The sequence below is a fragment of the Prunus dulcis genome, chromosome 3 (assembly GCF_902201215.1).
Source record: "Prunus dulcis chromosome 3, ALMONDv2, whole genome shotgun sequence".
Taxonomy (NCBI): Eukaryota; Viridiplantae; Streptophyta; class Magnoliopsida; order Rosales; family Rosaceae; genus Prunus; species Prunus dulcis.
The window spans coordinates 20358751-20380089 of NC_047652.1; the positions used below are offsets into that span (position 1 = coordinate 20358751).

Consider the following 21339-nt stretch of genomic DNA (forward strand, 5'->3'; position numbering starts at 1 on the left):
TGAATTAGAATGGGCCCTGTTCGAGCCCAAATAGGCTCGTTGCTAAAACCCAATTGGCCCAACAAAAATAATTAACAAAGAAAAAAGAATTAAAGCTAAGAGCGAAAGAAAAAGGGTAAAAGACTCTCTTTCTCCTATTTATAATTTGTAGCGAAAGTCTGTAGACTCTATACAATACAATACACATTGCTTGCTGAGAAAGAAGAACAAGGAGGAGGAGAAGAGAAAGGAAAAATGGAGGCACCGAAGACAATAGAGCACCAAATCGGAGGAGTCCAAAACGATGCGCTTCGATTTGGACTTCAAGGCGTCAAGAGCGACCTCGTTGGCTCTCACCCTCTCGAATCTGCTTACGAATCGGTATTTCCTCTCTCTTTCTTGGGGTTTTGTTGCAGCTTGTTTAGTATTGAAGATATGTGGTCAATTTTGGAGATTTGTGTTTAATTATTTGTTGGGTTTAGGCAAAGATGAAGCAGGAGCAGATTAATAGGAAAGTCTTGGGATACACTTATGGAAGTGCGTTTCCACTGAAGATGGATCTCGAAAGGCAAATCCTTTCTCGGTATGAAATTCTGACTGCTGTTATGAATTGTTGTAATGGGTTACTCTAAATTGTTATGATTTACAGTAGAAGAAAATGTGTGTGCTATGTTGGCAAGTTGGGTTTTTTTATAAATATATAATACCATGGTTTCTAACGCCCAGTTATGCTAAAACCTAGTTGAATTAATAGTTTTTTTGGGGTCCCTTTGTGTGATTATTGGTTGTTGATTATGTATAAGGGTCCTTGAGTAAGAAATTTTTTCATTAGAAGTTTGTTAGTGTTTTTGTTTTTGTAGGTGTTACTCTCTCTTTATACAGTTTGTGTGATTATTGGTTGTTGAGTAGGAAAGTTTTGCTTTAGAAATTGGTTATCGGTTGTCTTTGTAGGTGTAACTTTCGCTATACAGATTGTGCTCTTAGGTAGTGCCCTGTCTGCATCTTTATATCTCACTAATCAGCTGAAAATTTAATTCTATTAGTATGGGTTTTGAACTGGATGAATGATGTCGTTGCCATGCTCGATAGCATTCAAGCTATACCATATAGATAAGGAAATCACCTACTCGTTTTAAGTTTGGGGTGTTTTTATATATTCATTGTGATTACTTAGTTTTATTGTGTATCCATACTGAGTATGAATCAAAGATCTTATAGAATCGTTTGATTTGAAGTTTGAGTTTGTTCTGAAGTCCATATACTGCAAACATTTCTGCAGGCTATAGCATCAATCAAATCTTTGTTTGTGTTACATGCAGTAATGCACCATCAAACATTGAGTGTTTATTTACTTCTACTTCAATAAATGTATTGACTCAGAGTTGCATTTGAGCCTTCGTTTTGTATGTATTTCTTTGAACAATTACAGATTTCAGAGGCCTGCTGGAGCAATTCCTTCATCAATGCTGGGTTTGGAGGCTATGACTGGAAGGTTAGATGATTTTGGCTTTGAGGATTACCTGAATGGTAAGAAAACACTCTTCATAAACCAACTTAATGGTATTAGTTTTGTAAGATCTAACTGTTCAGTGTTATCTCTTTGAAAAGTTTGTTTAAATTCGTCTAATGTTTTCATCAGTTGGAGTCTTAACAATTAGGGATCAGTAAGTAATAAATTGAAAATTTTTCTTGAGTAAAAAGTGTCAAATTTCTGCCCTAAACTAGTGAATCTTTTTATCCCTAGAACTGGATTATGTGGTTTTAATTTCATACTGCCCTAGTCTGATTTCCCCCGAGTTCAGTTGGTAGACATACGTTTTGAATTTTCATTTTAGGGTATACATATAAAAGCTAGATTCTAAGAAGGGGAAGGGGTATGCATATAGAATCCAAGAATCTTGGACCAAGATTATAAGAAGGTGAAATCTTCTTAATAAAATATGGGACGGGAGCACTTCAGTTTATTGCAAATTTCTTCAGCCAATCACATTTTCTTGAACAATGCCTAAGAGAAGTTTGGTGCTTCGCTGTTTTGCCCCATTAACCTTTTGGTTGTGTTGGTTTTTATATGTTTCATTGTGCCAATTGCAGACCCTCGTGAATCTGAAACCCTCCGGCCTGTAGACACACATCATGCAATGGAAGTTCGCCTCGGGCTGTCAAAGGGTCCAGTCGCCCCAAGTTTTATGTGATCCTAGTACGTCATTGCCGAAAGAAGAGGGATTAGTAACCTTGTGATTTTTATTCATGGATTTATACTTCCGTGTCAATGTTGTTTTTAAGATGTGATTGGCAGTCATCCTGTGAGTTCAAAATCTAGTTCATGGATATGTGGTGTTACAGATACTTTGTAGTAGTCTTGGGTATCATTATCTAATTACATTCTCGTATTTGATATTTCGATTTTATTTTGAAAAAATTCAAAAAAACTGCGTATAGTCGTTTATATATAAAAAAAATGACCCTCTTTGCGATCAGGGTCACGAGTCAAAATAAGTATAGTCAAAATAAGTATAGTCGCGCGGCTATGCTATTTAAAAAAAACACTATACTATATAGTATAAAAAGTTGACCCGCCTTGGGATTATACGATTTAAGAAAAATAGAAGAAACCAAGGCTATACTCCCCATATAAAAACGATGACCCTTGCGATCAGCTCTCTGGTGTCAAAATAATACAGCAGCGGTGCTGTACTTAAAATAAAAAAATAAAAAAATCAGAAAAAGCCGAGTATAGCCGCGCATCGATACGATTTATATATATAAAAAAGATGACCCTCCTTGCGATTAGCTCCACGTGTTAAAATCGAGTATAGCCGCTCGGCGATAACCCCTTTTGAAAAAAATAAAAAAAATTTAGTATAACTGTTCGGCGATACTATTTTGTAAAAAAACTTCAATATACGATGAGAGAAATCAAACTTGTGTAAGAGACTAATCCATGTCTGCAAAAGTATTTTCCTTTTTAGATGAATGTGATCACGTACATAAAACATTTAGGCAATCATCAAATGATTAAAATCATATTCCAAAATTTTGAAAGAACGTATCTAGTGGGTATCTTTGATGGGTCATCGTCAATGGCCCTGTGTCCAGTGCCTAACCACAATTGTTGTTCTTACTTTCATAATGATAATATTAAAAAATATAAAAAATATAAAAAATATAAAAAATCTGAAAACGAAAGGGAAATTGGCACTCTTCTTCTACTCTTTTTTAAAAACGTGGGTCTCTCTCCCTTTGCGCTCTGCATTTTTGTGCTGCTTTTTGCTGTCTTCTCACCTCAAAACAAACCCCCCTGCTTTTCTCTCCACACCCCCAAAACCCACTCTCCATACCCTCAAAACCCTCGGTCCAGACTGAAAATTCTCAAATGGACACTCGCCGACCTCCGCGCACGGTCAGCAACCCGAAGGTCCGACAAGTGGGGTTCTTCTCCTCGCCCGAGCCCATCGCCGCCTCCTCTCCTCCGGTCTCTCACATCTCCCCCTCCGGTAACTCCCTCTCTCCGGTTATGATCCCCCCGCCACGTCACTCCGACGCTCCCCGTCCGGTTCCCTTCCCTGCGGTCCCCGCCTCTCCGGTCCGCCGAGACTCCATACCCGCCGGGAGTTACAACAACTCTTCTGATTTCTTCCCCGCCTCGCCTCCTACGGCGTCGTCCTCGTACGGAATGGTGATGGGCAGTGGTGAGTTCCTGAACGACGTTGTTATGTCGCCGGGTCGAGCACTCAGGGGCAATTCGGTAAGAGCGGCTGCGGGCATAACGACGTCGTCTTCGTTTCCTGGCGGAGGCTTCGATCTGACGGCTGCCGTGAAGGCGAGTAGTGTTCCCGCGAGTGGCTTAACGACGGTCTCCGTGGTCAAGATGCCCATTACTTGTATTTCTGGTAATTTTCCTATTACCATTTGTTTTGATTTCACCAGAAATGTAATTTAATTTAGTTTTATTTTATTTAAGCAATTTACTATACCAAAAATTGAAAAAACGCAGAGAAAGGTAGAGGTGCATCAGTGGAAGCGCAAAGCGAGCGAGGTGGGAATTCGAAGCCACTCAAAGAGAAAACCACGAAAGCCGAAAGGCGGGCTCTTCAAGAAGCTCAAAGAGCAGCTAAGGCCGCAGCAAAAGGTACACTCTTTCTAGGCTTTTATTACATTTCGTGAATCACAAACAATTTTTAATAGAAATGTAATTGAATTCAATGAATTTTATTTTCTTATAGTGATTATGAATGTCTACCTTGCATTGTGTTATTAGCCGACGGAAGTAAAACACCTTCTGTTGCTGCTACTGTTACTGCTTCTACTTCGGCAGCAGCGAATGTGAAACCATCCAAGGCTACGAAACTCGTGTCACAAATATCTGTGGCGGCTTCCGAGAAGAAGGGTGGTGGCGAACGCCTGCCGGAGAAAGAAAGAAAGAAGGAAGTTCCCCATCCACGAATGCAATATGATGATACCAGTCGTGTAGAGAAGGCGAAAAGGCGTTCAGTGGTCAAGCAAACTGAGGCCAGGAATAGGGTTGAGCTGTTCAGGCATTTGCCTCAGTACGAGCATGGAACTCAGCTTCCTGATCTCGAGTCTAAGTTTTTCCAACTTGACCCCGTGCACCCTGCTGTTTATAAGGTACGTTATATCAGCTTGTTATGGTGTGATTATGACAGAGATCAAAGTGTGAAATTATGGTTCTATCTAATTTTTACTTTCTGTATTAATGTCAGGTTGGGTTACAGTATTTATCAGGAGATATATCTGGTGGGAATGCTCGTTGTATAGCCATGCTTCTAGCATTTCAAGAGGCCATTAAAGACTATTCAACACCACCTGAGAAAAATCTCAGTAGGGATTTGACAGCAAAAATAAGTAGTTATGTTTCATTTTTTATCGAGTGCAGGCCGCTTTCAGTCACCATGGGGAATGCAATTCGGTTTCTGAAGAGCCGAATTGCCAAGTTACCTTTGTCTATGTCCGAGTCAGAAGCAAAAGCATCTCTCCAGTCAGATATTGAACGGTTCATAACTGAGAAGATCATACTTGCAGATAAGGTGATTGTAAAGCATGCAGTTAGCAAAATCAGGGATGGTGATGTTCTTCTAACATATGGGTCATCCTCTGCAGTTGAAATGTTACTGTTACATGCCCATGAGCTTGGCAAACAGTTTCGTGTTGTGGTGGTAGATTCTCGTCCAAAGCTTGAAGGCCAGCGTTTACTTCGTAGGTTGGTGGGAAAGGGCCTCAGCTGTACTTACACTCATATAAATGCTGCTTCCTATATCATGCATGAAGTTACTCGAGTTTTTCTTGGTGCTTCTTCAGTGCTGTCTAATGGAACAGTTTACTCAAGGGTTGGGACTGCTTGTGTTGCTATGGTAGCTCATGCATTCCGTGTACCCGTGTTAGTATGTTGTGAGGCATATAAATTTCATGAAAGGGTACAGCTTGATTCTATATGCTCCAACGAGCTTGGTATGCACTCCTAGCATCAAAAAAATTTATGGTCATTCTGACAGTTTTTGATAAGTCTCCTGCTCTTCTTGCTTGAATTCTCGGGTAATTGTTCCACTTCTTGCAGGTGACCCAGATGCCATTTCAAAGATTCCTGGCAGGGAGGAAATCTATTTGGATGGTCAAGCTAATTGTGAAAATCTTCAACCCCTAAATCTGATGTAAAGCGTTTATCATTTTAGTGATGTGCTTGTTATTGGCAGTTATGACTTATTTTGACTTGTTATTGATTTCCCCCTACTAACTGTGCAGTCCTATTTTGACTTCTTAATGGCAGTTATGACGCACTTCCTTCAGATTATGTTTCAATGATAATCACGGATTATGGCATGGTAAATCAATTTTTTCTTCAATTATTGTTGCAAGACCTAAAGAGCAGACAATGTTTCGCAATTCTTTATGTTCCAAATTTTGAACTTGCATTCTAGTTCTTTATCATATGACTGATGGCTCATGAGATTTCTTTTGTGGATTATCAGTTTCACCACTTTATCTGGGAAAAAGACTTGATTATTTTGTGGTTATTTTAGGTTCCACCCACAAGTGTGCCCGTCATTGTGCGCGAATACCGAAGAGAACACTTATGGATGTGATCGTGAAAGTGCCTCCTCGGAAGTGGATCGTGATTCGTGAGGCTTCTCCAAAAATTTTTGTGCATGCTGAAATCAGTGATTCAGTGTCAGCAGCATTTAACAAACGATAAGAGTCCAAGACTAGAGCCAGAAGTTTCTTTTTAGCTTTTGATCTCTCACTGGATTGAGACAATTTCTTTTTTCTTCTTTGGCCATAGATTGAGAAACAAGTTAGACGCTTAAGTTCTTGTGACAGAAGTTTTGTATGCTGTACTTGCGTGTATATGCACCATGCTTTGCTTTCGCTGGGATTATTATGGGATGCATACTCATGGGTTCCATCTTTTATTTATCTGTTTTTTTAAAAAAATAAAAAAATAAAAAAATTATTTTTTATATAAATGGTTTGGGATCTGTCTTCCTTTCGCTAAGCCACCAGATCAGGATTTAAAAACAAAAGTCCAACTCCCAAATCTGCGAGGGTAGAATTGTTTAATGTGGGCAATGAAGTGCCACCATGCGGAGACACGTCAATCGATCATTATTCTTATACAATTTTACAGGGCAAAACAGAAAAATATAAGGCTTTTACAACAAGCTTTTTCTAAGAAGAAAAAGGAACGCCCAGGTTGATTTTTTCTTTTTGGTCAATAAGTTGATGTTCATAAGCCAGAATATTCTATGGACCAAAGAACAAAGAGGCCACTTAGCTTATTGGAAATATTTGTCTGAACAGGTCACGTTCTAAGTGCAGATGAACACAATGGAACCCGCCAAGACATGAATAATGAAGACGCATTGCGAAAAGAAAGATGATGTGAATTAAAATGAAGAACAAACAATGAGAAAGGAACGGAGCCTTCTTCAACTCTAATTGAACAAAGGGAATTGTTACTTTAATACATTAATCTTTTGACAATAACAAAATCCTGTAATCCATATATAGAGTAAAATTAGGTCTGCTTAAATACTATAAGACAGTACAATTGTGCTTTACTCTATCGATCCTCTGAGAACGTCGCCTCTATTATTATTGGTGGGAGTAATAACAGCAAGAATCACAAAACCTCCCAGCACAACGACCAATATTCCAAGAGAATTCACCAGCAAAGCCTCAGTTGAATAGCGTGATATTATGTGGTTGGTTTGAAGGAATGTGACTTTTTCTAAAATACCAGTAGTTACAGTAACAACAGCAAGGGCGTAAGTATAAATACCAACAAACACATGCCATGGCAGTAAGGTAGCTCTGCTATTTTTTGAGCCGCCTGGGTACCAATATGTCACAAAACCAGCAGCCCACTGTGCAAAAGAAAATGGGGGTGAAAACCAGATAAAAGTAATTGTAGATAGAAGCTATCTTCTAAGGCTAAAAAAGAAGAAGAAATAGTATCTATGACGGTACCTGGAGGGTGAAGAAGAATAGGCAAGCTAGACCCAACCATGAATGCAGGCTGTAGAAATTGTCAATGCCCTTATCATTGTGGAACTTCAAAGCAGCCCATACGCCAATAATACTTAAACAAAAGGCAAGGAATTGTAGCGTAAGATGAACAAGTTTTTTGAAGCTTTTTGTTCCTGAAACTGTCTTGTATGCTAGCATGGCTGCATCATTTTAGAGATGGTTTTAATTCATAATCATTTTCGGTAAACATATGGGTAGTCCATACAAGCAAAGGAAATAAAGCTATATGCTATCAAGAACAAGATGCACTAAAAATCTACATAATGCTCTCTCATAACTCTTAGAAAAAGCAGGAAAAGAAAAATATCTAAATACATCTAAAACCCACCAAGAATAGTTCTAACATTCAACTATAGTTACGGAAACTCTTGTAAGTTCAAAGGCAATTGACTAAGAAAGTCTGTGAATCAAATTCAAGTGTAAAAGGTCACTAAGAAACTATATGTGACCTTCACTAACAGTTCGAAACTCATTCTTATAATCCTTAGCATGCTCTACTAAACTCATTGTACTGGCGTATATAATCATCTAAGGCAGTCACGTCAATTTTAAGTCAAGATTACTGGGAGAGAGAGGAATTATGGAGAAATCAGTAACTAGATACTGGGCCAAGCGCCATAAGAACAGAAAATTTACCTTCTCCATTTAAGAGTATCAGTCCAATCACCATCAACACGGGATGGACCTACAAGTGACAAAACAACCATAAGTTCATGGAACACTAAAAAGTTAAACAATTTAGAGAGAGAGTAATGCTCTATCAATTTGTCATGGGAATGAACCAAATGCTTAATTTACAAAGAGGAATTTCTCCTAGATCAAAGAAGCATCAATTTCCAGCTCAAGATGATAATGAACTATATAAATTCTAATGTAACAAGTTAAAGATACAAAGTTGTAAAGAAAAGAAACATTTTTGCATATATTGACAGTAATATGAGCATTAAAACAAATTAAGTGATATAACCAGTACCCAGAAGAAGTGAGCTAAATAACCCATCAACCATTTCCGCCCAAAAAATAAGGTTCAAAATGAATTCCCAATAGATATAATGACAATATATGAAAAATCAAAATTAAAACTTGAAGGAAAAGAAATTGAAAGAAGAAGAGGATTGGGAAGAAACGGACATTGAAAATGAGATCTTTGTTGTCTGAGATGAGAGCCAATCCTCCGCGGAAACGTATGGTCCAGATGAGCACTAGAGCAGCCACTATCACTCCTATCACTCTCACTGCCCTGAAGATCGGGAAGCGGACCACTGGAATCGCCCCCATTACTTCTTCTTCCTTCAGCTCTGAAATCTTTCAGAGATAGAAAATTTAGGGTTCTGGGAAGAAAACAAAAAGGGTTTCTCTAGGTTTTTGGGATTTGGATCTGTTTTACTCTGCGGGCTGCTTCTTTAGGGACGAAGGTGATGGCGGACGAAAGAATTTCAGGTTTTCAACTTTTTCAACTGATTGACCAACCCCAAAAAAAAAAAAAAAACTGTAAAACTAGGAGGTGACGCGTGGGACTATTAGTCCACGTCGGACCATACTGCTTTCCTTGTCTGCTCTCTTTCTTTCTCCGGGTGTCCATTTTGTTGAGTTTCTTTTATGGTGATTTTATTGTCGCTCTATTATTTGCTCTTTACGCCATATATTAATTTTAAACATAAATAACTTATTTTATTTTTGTATATAATTATCGTTAAGAACAAAAATTATTTAAAATAAAAATTAAATTTGCTTATTACATTCCATATATGTTCTTGTAATCCTAGTTAGACTTTTTTCTCAAACCATTATATTCCTACAACCCTAACGAGGTTTATACGCTTATATTACTGAAAAATATCTTGTATTTATTCATAAAGGGTGAGCCTGAAGTTAGAGAGGCTTCGAATGAGACATGAGTTTTTTTTTTTTTTTTTGGCGTTTTTGTAGTTTAGGATCTCATGATGGTCGCTGATTGCGTTCCGCACATCAGTACCGAATGCGATAGGCAAATTCGTGGGATCCCATCGAAACTTTGCACTTATTTCGGTTGTGTTTGACCAACCATTAACTTAAGATGCGGTGGAGATCTATTGTAACATAGAACGGTATTCGGTGGTGTATTACCGAATTTTTACCTACAATTCAGTGGGAACGAACCGAAATATATTTATTTTTTCAGTAACTTATTGTTGACTACAAATTTAATGCAAGCTATTTTGACCTTACTCCCATTGAAGGAACAAAAACAAGGTGACGCCCCTACTGAAAGAAACAATGTTAGAATAGAATGTGTGATGGATTTGCACCATACTTTTGTTGGATGACCATGCATGATATATGGCATATTATCGCCACATGTTATAATGTGATTTTAATTCTTCTAAGCATGCGTCAATGCCATACATTTCTTCCATTCTCAGTTCAATCAAGGGAAACCAAGCTACATGACATTGCCATTGGTTTTGTTGATGATGATCACTATGTCTAGGTATGAATTTATTTGTTTACGCTACATAGTGTAATTTTATATGATATACGTATATTAATGAATTCTTGTTTTGTAGGTTCATTTGTCTCTAGACCATCCTATTCAACCACTTTCTAGAATGTGGCATGAACAAAGTGACATATGTAATGTAACACATTTGTACTGGAGGTATCAAGAGCATGTGGATACGTTTCAACAACTTCAGGGAATGGAGAATGTAGCTACTACAGATACGGTTATCCTAATGACTGACGAAAATGCACCCACCACAGAATTGAGAATATAAATATAATAATTCTATTTATTTTCTTATATTCCTTTTTTTGGTAGGACAAACTTCATAAGGGTCTAAATGAGTTCTAAAGTTCCATGAGTTCTAATTCAAACATGCAAGAACTAATCAAAACAACAGAAGTTTCATGAGTTCTAATAGAGGCATGCTAGCAAGCCAGTTAACCATGACGACGTTGATATGTCATGGTAGACCGTATGTTTGTACCCTCTAAAATTTGCTATAAGGTCTCAATTGCTTGATAAACTTAGGAAGGTCTTGTACACAATGCAACTGTTTCCCCTAATGCCACGAGCGACCTAGTAAAAGACAACATACGCTCGTCATGCACCTGTAATGAATTTGAATTCAACGCCTTAGTAAAAATGACAAAATTGAAAAAGTGGAAGTCATAACAAATTTATAATTTTATCTCTGTGAGTCTTCTTCATATCTAAAAACTTAGTAACGAATTCGATAGATAATCACTGAAACAAGAAACGAATTCAGTAGACTACTATTGAAAAACGGAAACAAATTCGGTGGACTATCATTGAAAAACTGAAACAAATTTGGTGAACTATCATTGAAAAAACTAAACACATTCGGTGGACATCCATTGTAAATTCGGTGAACTCCCACTGAAACAAGGTAAGTTAAGAAATGGGGTTCATGAGGGTAATTTAGGAAGAAAAATGGAGTGTAGTGAGTAATTTTAAATTTTACTAAAGTTTAGTGGGATATAAAGAAAATATGGGGTGCAAAGAGAAAATTTTGGGGTGCTAATAAAATCACCCATTTTTCAAATGTATTAAACAATAATAATAATAATAAATTGAATTAGACTTGGCTCCTCCTTTGTCTGTTCTTTTTTTAAAATGAAAGATTTGGCTCCTCATGGATCTTCCTGTAACCATTAACCAACATGGTTATGATATAATTATTTGATTGCTTTTTGACAACTTGAATTTCAATCTAGATAGACATTATTCCACATTTTCCCAATTTGGGTGAGTGCTCCCCATTATTCCACACAATAAAAAGTAAACTATCTGCAGTGGAAGAAACTGAGAAAAAGCAAAGTTCCAATCATTAAAGTTCATATTTATACTACAAAGTACAAAGAGACATTTATATATATATATATGTACATTGCTCAAATTCATTATCTTGGAAGCCTAAGAAGCAATTACAAGAACTGATCAATCTAGATAGACCTGTTGATTAAAATACCAAATATCTAGAGTTGATTGATCAGTATACTATTTTGGATGGAAATCTAGCTGTTATTATCTTCACTTTTTATTATGGCTTCTGGTGTGAGATTCGAGTGTGAAATTGAGGGAGTGGAAGCTGAAATTGGGTTTCTGCTTCTTAGCTCCACATTTTTTCTGGCAAATTGATGCCACTGATTCTTTCATAGTCTCAGGTCCATAGACCAACACTCCAATATCAGATCCACCTGTCTCACCGGGAAACTTTGCAAAGATATCCGCTCAATTCAACAAATGTTAAAAACATATCCTTGTCTTGTATGCCAGACCCAGTACAAGGAATTTTTAAAGGTTTGAAACTTGGAAAAGATTTCATGGATAAAAAAAGAATCCAAGTACCTTCAAAGTTAGGCCTGCCTCCAAAATGGATTTCATGTTCCTCAAGAGCATCACTTGCTTGTGTTGACCCTTTCTCTAAAGCTTTGCTTTGTTTTTGGAGGCTAGGAGGAATCTGTTTCTTTAGCCTTCTCCATCTTATAACAAGGGCTACAAAGATGCTGCAAATTAATGCCAGAATGAAGGAAGATATGATAAGAAGATCTGCAACCCAAGATGGAGTCTTCTCCTTGGTGGGATTTTTCTGGGAGGGAACAAAAATGTGGTTGAACATAATGAGAAAGATGAGAAACAGGATAAAGGAAATTCCAGCTATGGCAGCCATCCAAAGTGAGTTTTCGAGTCCACTGATTGAAAAATTCAAGAACTTTGTACCAAAGTTCACTGTTTGCACTTGAGAAAACTCGTTCAATAGTTCTCTTACTGTTGCATTAGACTGCTCTTCTTGGGTCACACAGACTTTAACTTTCAGAAGGCATTTTTCTGCTGGCTGGCCAAATATTAGAGGTGAGATTGAGTTCAACAGACAAATGTCTTGGGACTTCTTCACAACTTATATAAGCTGCATTCTTGGTAGGAATTTGTTTATGCTGCTGTTTTGGGACGAAGCAAGTTCCTGTATGATGCTCAGAACCGGGGTTATTCCAATTCCTCCAGAAACAAGAAGTAGACTATCATATCTGCACAAGATTTCAGATTCATGTTCACCAGATTTTGAGATGCTAATTGATCATCACTGAGCAGTTTCACAATATATATTCTATAATGAAAAGTTAATTTTTTATGCACCTTAGGAAGTCCATAGAGACAGGTCCATAAGGGCCTTCCACTGCAATAGGTATGTACTTCGTCTGATCGCCATCCGACTCTTGCCTAGTTTGGATCATATGGGAGAGAGAACTTGTCCACGATCCTTCGGATTTGATCATTATAGATATTGTGTTGTCATCAACCCTAGAGCTGGAAGTAATGCTAAATGAGTGCCATTCATATTTGGATATACTTGGTAACTTCACAAATATAATGCTTGTTGGTGTATACTTGGGCCCTGCAATTAGTGGAATGTGATGTTTCATATGATTTCTCCAATTTTAGAAAACTTCTGGTTAGTAAACAAGGTCTAGAAAAATTACCTGGATCTTTTGGTAGAATAAGCTCTATAGCTTTGGAGGGGAAGATTCGTGCAGAAAGAATGCATGTTTCGGGTCTAGATTGTATGATCCGAAGGAGCTTGTCAAGGCCAAACAGAAAAATTCCAGGGAAAACCATGTAGAAGTGACGGTCTCCAGCATGAAACAAGAAGAATACCAGAAAAACCATGTAGAGATGGTGTGTGTAGTAAAATATTTTAAACTGTTTTCTCCTTATTTGAGGAAGTGATGTGATCCAAATCACTAACCCTGTGACCAGACAGATCTCCCCAGCAAGGTATATCCGCCCGGTTTTCTGCCATTCCCATATCTGTGATTGAATGAATTGCACCAAAAAGATCAGCAAAACTAAATAATGCCAATACCAAAATAATACAGCAGAGTTAACACCGAACAGAAAACCAAATGATTGAAATGATCAAAATGAAAAAGGACTAGGATTTACCTCCTCCTGGATAAAGTGGCTGACCCCCAAAATGAACAAAGTGCTTGCACCATGGAAAGTGGCAAAAAATATCATTGCAGTCCCAAGCCATATATGGTATCTTACAGAGGCTTCAAACTGGATGCCAAGCAACCAAAATAAGGCCAGACCTCTTAATATAGGGAAAAGAAGAAAAGCCAGGCAGACTTCTGCTAGCAAACCAAACCGAGTTTCCACCTTTAGGTACTTGAGTTGCCATCTGAGGTACAGTTTAAGCATCAATCATGATGAAGTTCTTGTTTCTAAATGTTCGAAATAGAAAACTTTCCGATTTAGAACTCACGAATTCAGCATTAGTGATTTAGCAGGCTTCAAGTTCTTGAAATCAGTTGAGATGCGTGCATAAAAATTCCAAGCTAAGAAGAGGATAAAGAGGAAGACTGCTAGTATTTCTAGAGTGGACAAAACATCCAGAAGGGTGTTCACTACCAATGGATTTGAGAAGCCAGCAGTCAATTTCCTCCCTTTTCTGCTATCAAAATTAAAGCACACTAGTAGAAGTTAAATTGGCATCTTGAGTTATCATAACCCAATGACGTAATAACATGCACTACCTTCTTATTGACTCCCTTGGCTTCAAATTCAAGTAGAATGATCCAATAAAATAACCAAGTGATCAGAGAAAGATACTCTCTTATGAGAGCATATAATTCCCATGTTGAGGTGTTCCACTTTCTTGCCTGAAATTGGTGTTCACCAGTGTGATGTCTAAAGAGCGAGACTTTCCGCTGAAGTTTTAATTTCACTTCGATGCGTCGAAAAGAGTGCAGATCCTAGAAGAACAAAATATTCTTGATGCAAAGCTACTGAAATCAGTTAACATGCCTGAAAGCCAATAACTGACTTGTATTTCAATAACCTACCCGGCCCAATCAAAAAGTTGTCCAGTCATGTTAAATCTTGACCAGTGGGTTAGTCAGCCAGGCGTCAACTATCTTATAAGTCCGTACCTGATACAATTTTGAAGCAGGAAAATTTCCAATCATGGTCTGCAAAGTTGCCTTGGGGAGATACAATAGTTGCTGCACGCTGAATAGTCCTCTTTTGCTTATCCAGTCGGCAAGTTCAACATTTATGCATCGCATCATCCATAAGGAAGAATCCCCATCAAACCATAAACCCTGAAAAGAACCCAAAAGATATGAGAAGAGGCTAGGAGGTGAAAACTCTACTTTCTTAAGGTACAAATCATCCGAGTCAAAGAGTAATTGTTAAAAATAAATAATTAGACAAATCAAAGCTGCGCCTTTTTCAGGAACAATTACTGTACCATTTAAGTGCAAGTGCTGCACATTGTCCTTACAGAAAAAACTATATATCTCTAACTAATCAACTCATATGCTGGATGTAGAATGTAATAATATAAACAAGGCAGAATGCCCAATTCGCACAAGCACTCGTCTTTTATTCTACGCAAGTACTACCACTAAAAAGTCAGAATTGTAACTACTAAGAAGAATACCTGCACGACCAGTTGCAGAGGATGCATGCAAGAATACCTGCCCAGGCCGCCTAGGGGCCGCCTAGATCACCCCAGGCCGCCTAGGAGCCGCCTAGATCCGCCCAGGCCGCCTAGGCGCCGCCTAACTCCCTTATAGCATCAGAGTTATTATCTTAGTGGAGATTTCAATAGCTGAATGACATTTGATGGTTTTCATAGAGAGAGTGCAGTCCAATCCAATCAACGCAGCAGCCGAAACGAAAGAAAAAAAAATCGAAGCTTGAGTTGAGAGAGAGAGAGAGACAGAAGCTCTGTGAAGTTTGTAAGCGAAATGGCTGTGTGACTGCGAGTGCAAGCTTCGTGTTCGTTTTGAATGAATTTAAAGAGTATATAAAGAGTATAGCCAAGTGGCTATCTTTGAGCCGCATGGCTGTACCGTTAAAGTAGTATATTTAAATAATATAGCTGAAAATATACAATTTTGTCATGTTATTTTAGGGTTTAGGGCTAAAATACCACTTTTGCAAATTAAGATAGAGTTATTTTTTCAATTATTTTATTTATACCAGTGATGTTGGGGAATGATAATTTTAATCCTTTCCAACGCCTCCAATTCTAATGATTTCCAGCTATTAGCCCATTATGCAAGAATAAAAAATGAATTTTATTTATAAGAAATAATACGGGTTAAACCCATAAATACAACAACAAAAAATAGGGATCCACCAACATTTTGGGGATAAAAGAATCTTGAATTTCATGGTATAAAATTGCTTGTGTAAGAATTTACTTTCGAAAATGTATCCATCGTAATTATGAATTAAATCCAATGATAGCTTTTTTCTCATTGCACTTGACAATCCTGCCCTTCTGCTATGAGATATATCAGTTCGTGTTGTATTCCCTGCAAATGGATACAAAACAGTCTAATAAGACAACGAAGAAAAGAGTTTTGAAAAAAATTGAAAGTATCTGAGGTCGTCATATGGCATTGATATATATACGAACTATTCTAAATGAGATTTCAAACAAGGTGTTAGATGAGAAATAGCATCTCAAGTCGTCTTCGATCTGTAAAGAGATACTATCATACATCAAAAGGGCACATAGGTATATTGAACACAAGAATAGGGGAAGAAACCATTCTTATGTACACTGGCATTACATATAGACTGAAAATTTTAATGGCTTGAATAAAGACAAATTGTCATAAGTAAATTAGATATAATGATCTAGAGATAAAGATCCTCTCCAAATGTTCCAAGCAGAAGCTTCCTAAAGATGAAATCTGAATATGAAAGACATTTGTACTAACAGCACTTTAAAAATATTGTTTACCAAACATGTAGCTGCTTTACTTTACAACTAATTAATTTCAAAGCACAACAAAAACAACTTTTTTCAAAAATGACAGCAATCCCAAACTGACCCTTAATAGTAGTTGGCTATTCCACATTGAGCTGCGGCCAGGGGTGGCCCTGAGGGTGTGCAAGTGGTGCCACCGCACAGGGCCCCTAATTTTTTAGGGGCCTCAATTTTTTTTCATGTGTATAATATATGTAGAGTGCTGCTATTTTCACCCACCTCATATTTTTTCACCCACCTTATTTTAAAAAATTTAAAGACAAATTTATCCCTATGTAAAATGACTTCTAAAACCCTAAAAATAAAACAAATTTTAGAAAGAAAATAAATTTTTTCTTTTACTCTCCATATTCTTTCCATCTTGGGGTACTTTGATCACTTGAAGAAAAAAAAAAAATATTTATTGTATGACATTACATAATGGTGTAAGTTTGTGTTAGCTTATGTGAGGCCCCAATTTAAGGTTTGCACAGGGCCTTCAAAATCTGAAGACCGGCCCTGGCTGCGGCCATGGTCAAAATTAATGAAGAGACAAGATAAAAGAATATATCCACTAAGAAATTCAATAGTTAACATAAATATATATTTTAAATATACATAGAATCACATTTGGACTATCCATATTATTCGCAAAATAATATGAGAATTATGGCAAACTTTCAAACCCAAATACAAAAGGATTTAGAATAATTAAGGATTTGATTTTGTCTGCCTATCCAGTTGAAAGGTGATTAAGGAAACTTCCCATCCAACAACCCCTACGAGGTAGACACTAATGGTTTTGAAGCACAAAAGTTACTCAAATTCACTATTCGCATCATTTTATTATGATGACCCTGGAGGAGCAATAAGCACAAACTATGTAGATTAGCTCTATATAGCTTATAGACACTTTGGGTGCAACACCACCAGTTTTGAGGTTCATGTCATGCCACAGTACACATACTGAAAAACAATGCTTATTCAGTGGCACGATACAATAAGATGGTAAGTTTGTACACATAGTCAAATTGGAAAGCATATAATTTTACTCTCAACATGTTGTATACCTTGATGTCACTTTCCTGGAAAAGCCATGACTCTAATGAGTTATCCAATTCAATCCATCCCATAAAACACCAAACATGGCTTAAAAATGACTCCAACTTTGTCTCACCTTTCTTCTTCTGCCTACGAGTTGGGCATCGGACCTCCTCCATGTTGATAGCTCCCTCAATCCCTCCAATCCATTCTCCCTTTTACCCTTCTTTCATGCAATCAATTTCTCTATCCTCCATGTTTTCGGTTGCTAGGGTCCTTCGACAAGATTAGATGGAAGGTGAGGGCCTTCGACATGTTAATTTCTTCAGCACGTTAGGATGGATGACAAAAAAGGAGTAAACAAGCACAAATATATGTGGTGCACCCGAATAGGTTACATCCACATAAGTATAGGTGTTCACATTAATGTAATAGTTGTGATTACATGATACAAGTGTTGGCTTAAGTAGAAGGATTTTGAATGCTTTAATCAAGCTGTGGTTTGTAAATAGGCTTGACGGATGCTCCAAACCATGATTCCATTGTTTTTCATATGCTTAAGGCGCATTACTTCCCTAACTCAGATTCATGCATGCTACTCTTGGTTCAGCTCCTTCTTTTGTTTAGAGTTCTATTTTGTGGGGAATAGATTTATTAGATGCAGGCTTTTATTGGCGTTTGGGTGATGGTAAGATGATTGATGTTTACAATGATAAATGGATACCCAGATTGTCTACTTTTAAACTATATTCACCTCCTTCTTTGCCAACGAATTTTAAGGTTTGTGATTTTATTTCCTCTCATTTCTGCCTGGAATGTTAGTCTTTTACAGTCGTGTTTTATTTATTTATTTTATAGAGGAGGTGGAGTTAATTCAAAGCATCCCTTCAAGTTGCAATCCACGTACATATCAGCAGATTTGGTTCCTTACTAAGAATGGAAAATATTCTATTCGATCTGGTTATCAAGTTGTTGTGCAGAAGAAAACCATTAATCTTAATAGTGGTGTTGGTGGTTCCAATGTCGCTCGAATGGCATTGTATTGGAAATTGATTTGGAGCCTCCATATCCCAAATAAAATTAAGCATTTCTTGTGGCGTGCCTCTCATGATATCCTCCCCACTTGCGTCATTTTGTGAGTAGGAAAGTAATCCCAAAAGGTTTTTTTTTTTTTCATTGTGGCAAGTCCAATGAATCTCTTATCCATGCTTTATGGGAGTGCAACTAAGCAAGAAAGTATGGAGGCTTTCTATGTTGGGATTTGCTGTTGAGCAGTGGCATATGTTGAGCTTCATCGATTTCTTTGAGAAAGGTAAACAGTTTTGTCTTCTATTGAGTTGGAGCAATTTGCTTACATTTGTTGGATGTTGTGGAAAGCTAGAAATGACAATCTTCATGGTCAAGGTGTGCATAATCCTACCCATCTTCTTGAGTGGAGTTTTGAGCTCTATGAAGAATTTCATAAATCTCAAAACCAACCACGTGGTTGTGGGGTTAATCAGAATGAGATTTGGAGTTGTCCCCCTGAAGGTTTCTATAAGCTCAATGTTGATGGAGCTACTGACAACTCAACATGCTTGCATAGTATTGATGCAGTTGTTCGTAATGATTCTTGTAACACCCCGACTCTAAATTAAATGTCTATTTTAATTGATTTAAAATGAATTACGAATTTACCATTGAGATAGGGGTAAATTGGTCATTTTCTTATCCGGAAAGATTTTGAGACCACGAATGGTATTTTGGGTATGTGGTACTGAGACAAATTCGTAGACACGCAGTAGGCTTGAATCGAAGTTGTAGCGAAAAAGTTACGAGCAAAACATTATCAGTGGCAAAACTGTAATTATTTTGAAAAAGGGTTAGAGTAAAAATCTGAATTTTCATTTTTACCTCACTCTCTCTCTTTCTCCCAATTCTCTCTCTCTCTCCTGCGTCGTTCCTTCTCCCCTCCTCCGACTGCAATTTGTGCAGCCACCGTCACAGGCCACGGCCAGCCACGAGACAGGACCCAAAACGTCCGACCAGACCTCGCCGACGTTTCCCAGTCCACCTCCAGCCATCAGCCGCCGCCAAGTCGCCGGAAAATACAAATTTCAGGCCGGTTTTCGTCCGAAATTTCAATCACTCAATCTCTCTCCTCCGACCACTAATTCCGACGGGTGAGGTATGGTTTCTCATTCATTTTCCGAGTTCTAGTTGACTGTTGTATAGGTTTGGATCAATTTGCTGGGTAGAAACTGATTTTGAAAACCTAGGTTTTGGCCGGATTTCAAAGTGAAATTCCGGCCAGTTGCCGTCCGAATTGGACCTTCCCGTAGTTGAATGAAGTGATCCTGACCTTGAGTAGAAGCTAGGATAGGAAGGGTGAGCTCGGGTGTGGAGTTTTTTCGTCACTAGAATTTACTCTACACACCCACGCGCTGCAGGGGCATGGGCGAGGTTGGTGAAGCTGCAATTTGACCCGATGAGATACTTAGGTTGTCACGAGTGCATATTGTGCGTATTGTGCGTTATCCGGGTTCGATAGGTTCTGACCGTTAGATCTTTTCCGAATTAAAATATGTTGTTCTAGGTATTCCTAGGACCGTATAATGAATCGGAGCCCCGGATGTTCAGATTCAATAATGCAAAGTTTGCGGGTTAGCGATAACCGTACAATCGTGAACGATTCCTAAACCTGTAATCGGACCTAAGGATACCTTCTTCAACATGCACGTATTGGGAATTTGGGAATTTAAGTATTTAATTTGTGATTTCCACTTCGACGTAATTTTATATTAATTAAAGGTTCGTATCTTGAAATAGGTGTTTCGACTGCACGTACTCAGCAGGCAGGACCTTCACGTGGTCAGGCAGCGTGTGAATATTTGTGAGTAGACTTTGTTTTCAATCATATGCATGGTTTTATTGATGAAGGATTTTTGCATAATGTTTTAATGGCATATTGAATATATTATATTCATGAGATGAATTTGATGTTGTATAGCGCTTTGGCAATATATTGTGAGTTTGGCATTTTGGGTATTGAGAGCGTATTTTATAAGGAATTTGGGGAAGTATATATATATATATATATATATTCTCTATAGGCGAGATACTTGGGTTGTTGTAGTGTGTTGTGGAAGAACTTGATTATGAGAGGTTGTTGAGAGAAGTTGTATGATTACACTATGTAAGTACCTTCCCCAGTTATTAGACTTTCCACACGCGGCGTTGGATGTTCCGGCGTGTGGGAAGAATAGGTTATCCGTCTTACTCGCGGCGTTGGATATTCCGGCGTGTGAGACACTTTCCATATGCGGCGTTGGATGTTCCGGCGTATGGAAAGACTCTGTATAGTGTTTAGGGTCATCACTTATGGCGTTGGATGTTCCGGTGTGTGATGATCCAGTCTGCGTGCGTAGGACATAGTTTGGGAGCTACACATGGCGTTGGATGTTCCAGTGTGTGAGCTTTGGAGTTTCGTCCCCCGGTTGGACCGCTCATCCCTAGACGCAGGATAGCACCTGGAAATCCTGCATACTAGTCAAACGATCCCCCAGTTGGATTGTTTCCCCGGTACCTAGGTAGTGTGATGAGTATATCATATAGCTATGTATAGTTATATATATATATATGTATATTTATATGTATATATATGTATATTTATATGTATATGTATAGTTGAGTGAGTGAAAAATTAGAGTTTTTCAGTGGTTTGGCAGGAGTTGCAAGATTAAGAGAATGAGGTTTACGAAGGAGATGACTTATGTTTTGAAGAGTTTTAAATGAATTATGTTTTGAGTAATTAAATATTGAATTGTGAACCTGCATGACTTGAGCATTATTTTTACACGGTGGGGTTACTATATTGTTTTTAAGTGCAAATCTGGTTTTTGTCCACTCACATGTTTTCTGTTTTGCGCCCCCCAGCCAGTAGTCGCTCCAGGAAGCGTGCAAGTGGTGTACGAGGCTCGAACTGTGAACCTTCCTAGTTAGGATTTGAGTAATTTCTTATACTCAA

The 21339-nt window shown here is 37.9% G+C and overlaps 3 protein-coding genes and 1 pseudogene across 3 annotated transcripts; 2 read left to right on the forward strand and 2 right to left on the reverse strand.

Moving 5' to 3' along the window:
- Positions 1-147: 147 nt before the first annotated feature.
- On the forward strand, positions 148-2379 carry LOC117621023 (cyclin-B1-2-like). Its single transcript, XM_034351282.1, has 4 exons — positions 148-360; positions 462-562; positions 1409-1506; positions 2071-2379. Exons 1-4 carry the CDS (start codon positions 235-237, stop codon positions 2169-2171), a joined length of 426 nt encoding a protein of 141 aa, XP_034207173.1. The 5' UTR covers positions 148-234; the 3' UTR covers positions 2172-2379.
- A 719-nt stretch (positions 2380-3098) lies between these two features.
- On the forward strand, positions 3099-6404 carry LOC117623016 (translation initiation factor eIF-2B subunit delta). The gene is made up of 7 exons (XM_034353850.1): positions 3099-3869; positions 3974-4108; positions 4238-4605; positions 4701-5445; positions 5552-5645; positions 5762-5816; positions 6015-6404. The coding sequence occupies exons 1-7, from the start codon at positions 3353-3355 to the stop codon at positions 6075-6077; spliced, it is 1977 nt and encodes a 658-aa protein (XP_034209741.1). The 5' UTR covers positions 3099-3352; the 3' UTR covers positions 6078-6404.
- Positions 6405-6898: 494 nt separating this feature from the next.
- LOC117622185 (probable transmembrane ascorbate ferrireductase 2) lies at positions 6899-8972 on the reverse strand. Its single transcript, XM_034352773.1, has 4 exons — positions 8653-8972; positions 8158-8206; positions 7462-7661; positions 6899-7358 (listed from the first exon to the last, which is right to left on the reverse strand). Exons 1-4 carry the CDS (start codon positions 8797-8799, stop codon positions 7050-7052), a joined length of 705 nt encoding a protein of 234 aa, XP_034208664.1. The 5' UTR covers positions 8800-8972; the 3' UTR covers positions 6899-7049.
- Positions 8973-11485: 2513 nt separating this feature from the next.
- LOC117621959 lies at positions 11486-17512 on the reverse strand (annotated as a pseudogene).
- Between the last annotated feature and the right edge of the window lie 3827 nt (positions 17513-21339).

What these genes read in the sequence shown, in the direction of transcription:
- LOC117621023 (XM_034351282.1), top strand. Translation starts at nt 235, where the DNA reads ATGGAGGCACCGAAGACAATAGAGCACCAAATCGGAGGAGTCCAAAAC. An exon ending in TCGAATCTGCTTACGAATCG is followed by an intron (nt 361 to 461) that starts GTATTTCCTCTC and finishes TGTTGGGTTTAG; the next exon opens with GCAAAGATGAAGCAGGAGCA. An exon ending in GAAAGGCAAATCCTTTCTCG is followed by an intron (nt 563 to 1,408) that starts GTATGAAATTCT and finishes GAACAATTACAG; the next exon opens with ATTTCAGAGGCCTGCTGGAG.
- LOC117623016 (XM_034353850.1), top strand. Translation starts at nt 3,353, where the DNA reads ATGGACACTCGCCGACCTCCGCGCACGGTCAGCAACCCGAAGGTCCGA. An exon ending in GCCCATTACTTGTATTTCTG is followed by an intron (nt 3,870 to 3,973) that starts GTAATTTTCCTA and finishes GAAAAAACGCAG; the next exon opens with AGAAAGGTAGAGGTGCATCA. An exon ending in TGCACCCTGCTGTTTATAAG is followed by an intron (nt 4,606 to 4,700) that starts GTACGTTATATC and finishes TATTAATGTCAG; the next exon opens with GTTGGGTTACAGTATTTATC.
- LOC117622185 (XM_034352773.1), bottom strand. Translation starts at nt 8,799, where the DNA reads ATGGGGGCGATTCCAGTGGTCCGCTTCCCGATCTTCAGGGCAGTGAGA. An exon ending in GATACTCTTAAATGGAGAAG is followed by an intron (nt 7,662 to 8,157) that starts GTAAATTTTCTG and finishes AAAATGATGCAG; the next exon opens with CCATGCTAGCATACAAGACA. An exon ending in TATTCTTCTTCACCCTCCAG is followed by an intron (nt 7,359 to 7,461) that starts GTACCGTCATAG and finishes TCTTTTGCACAG; the next exon opens with TGGGCTGCTGGTTTTGTGAC.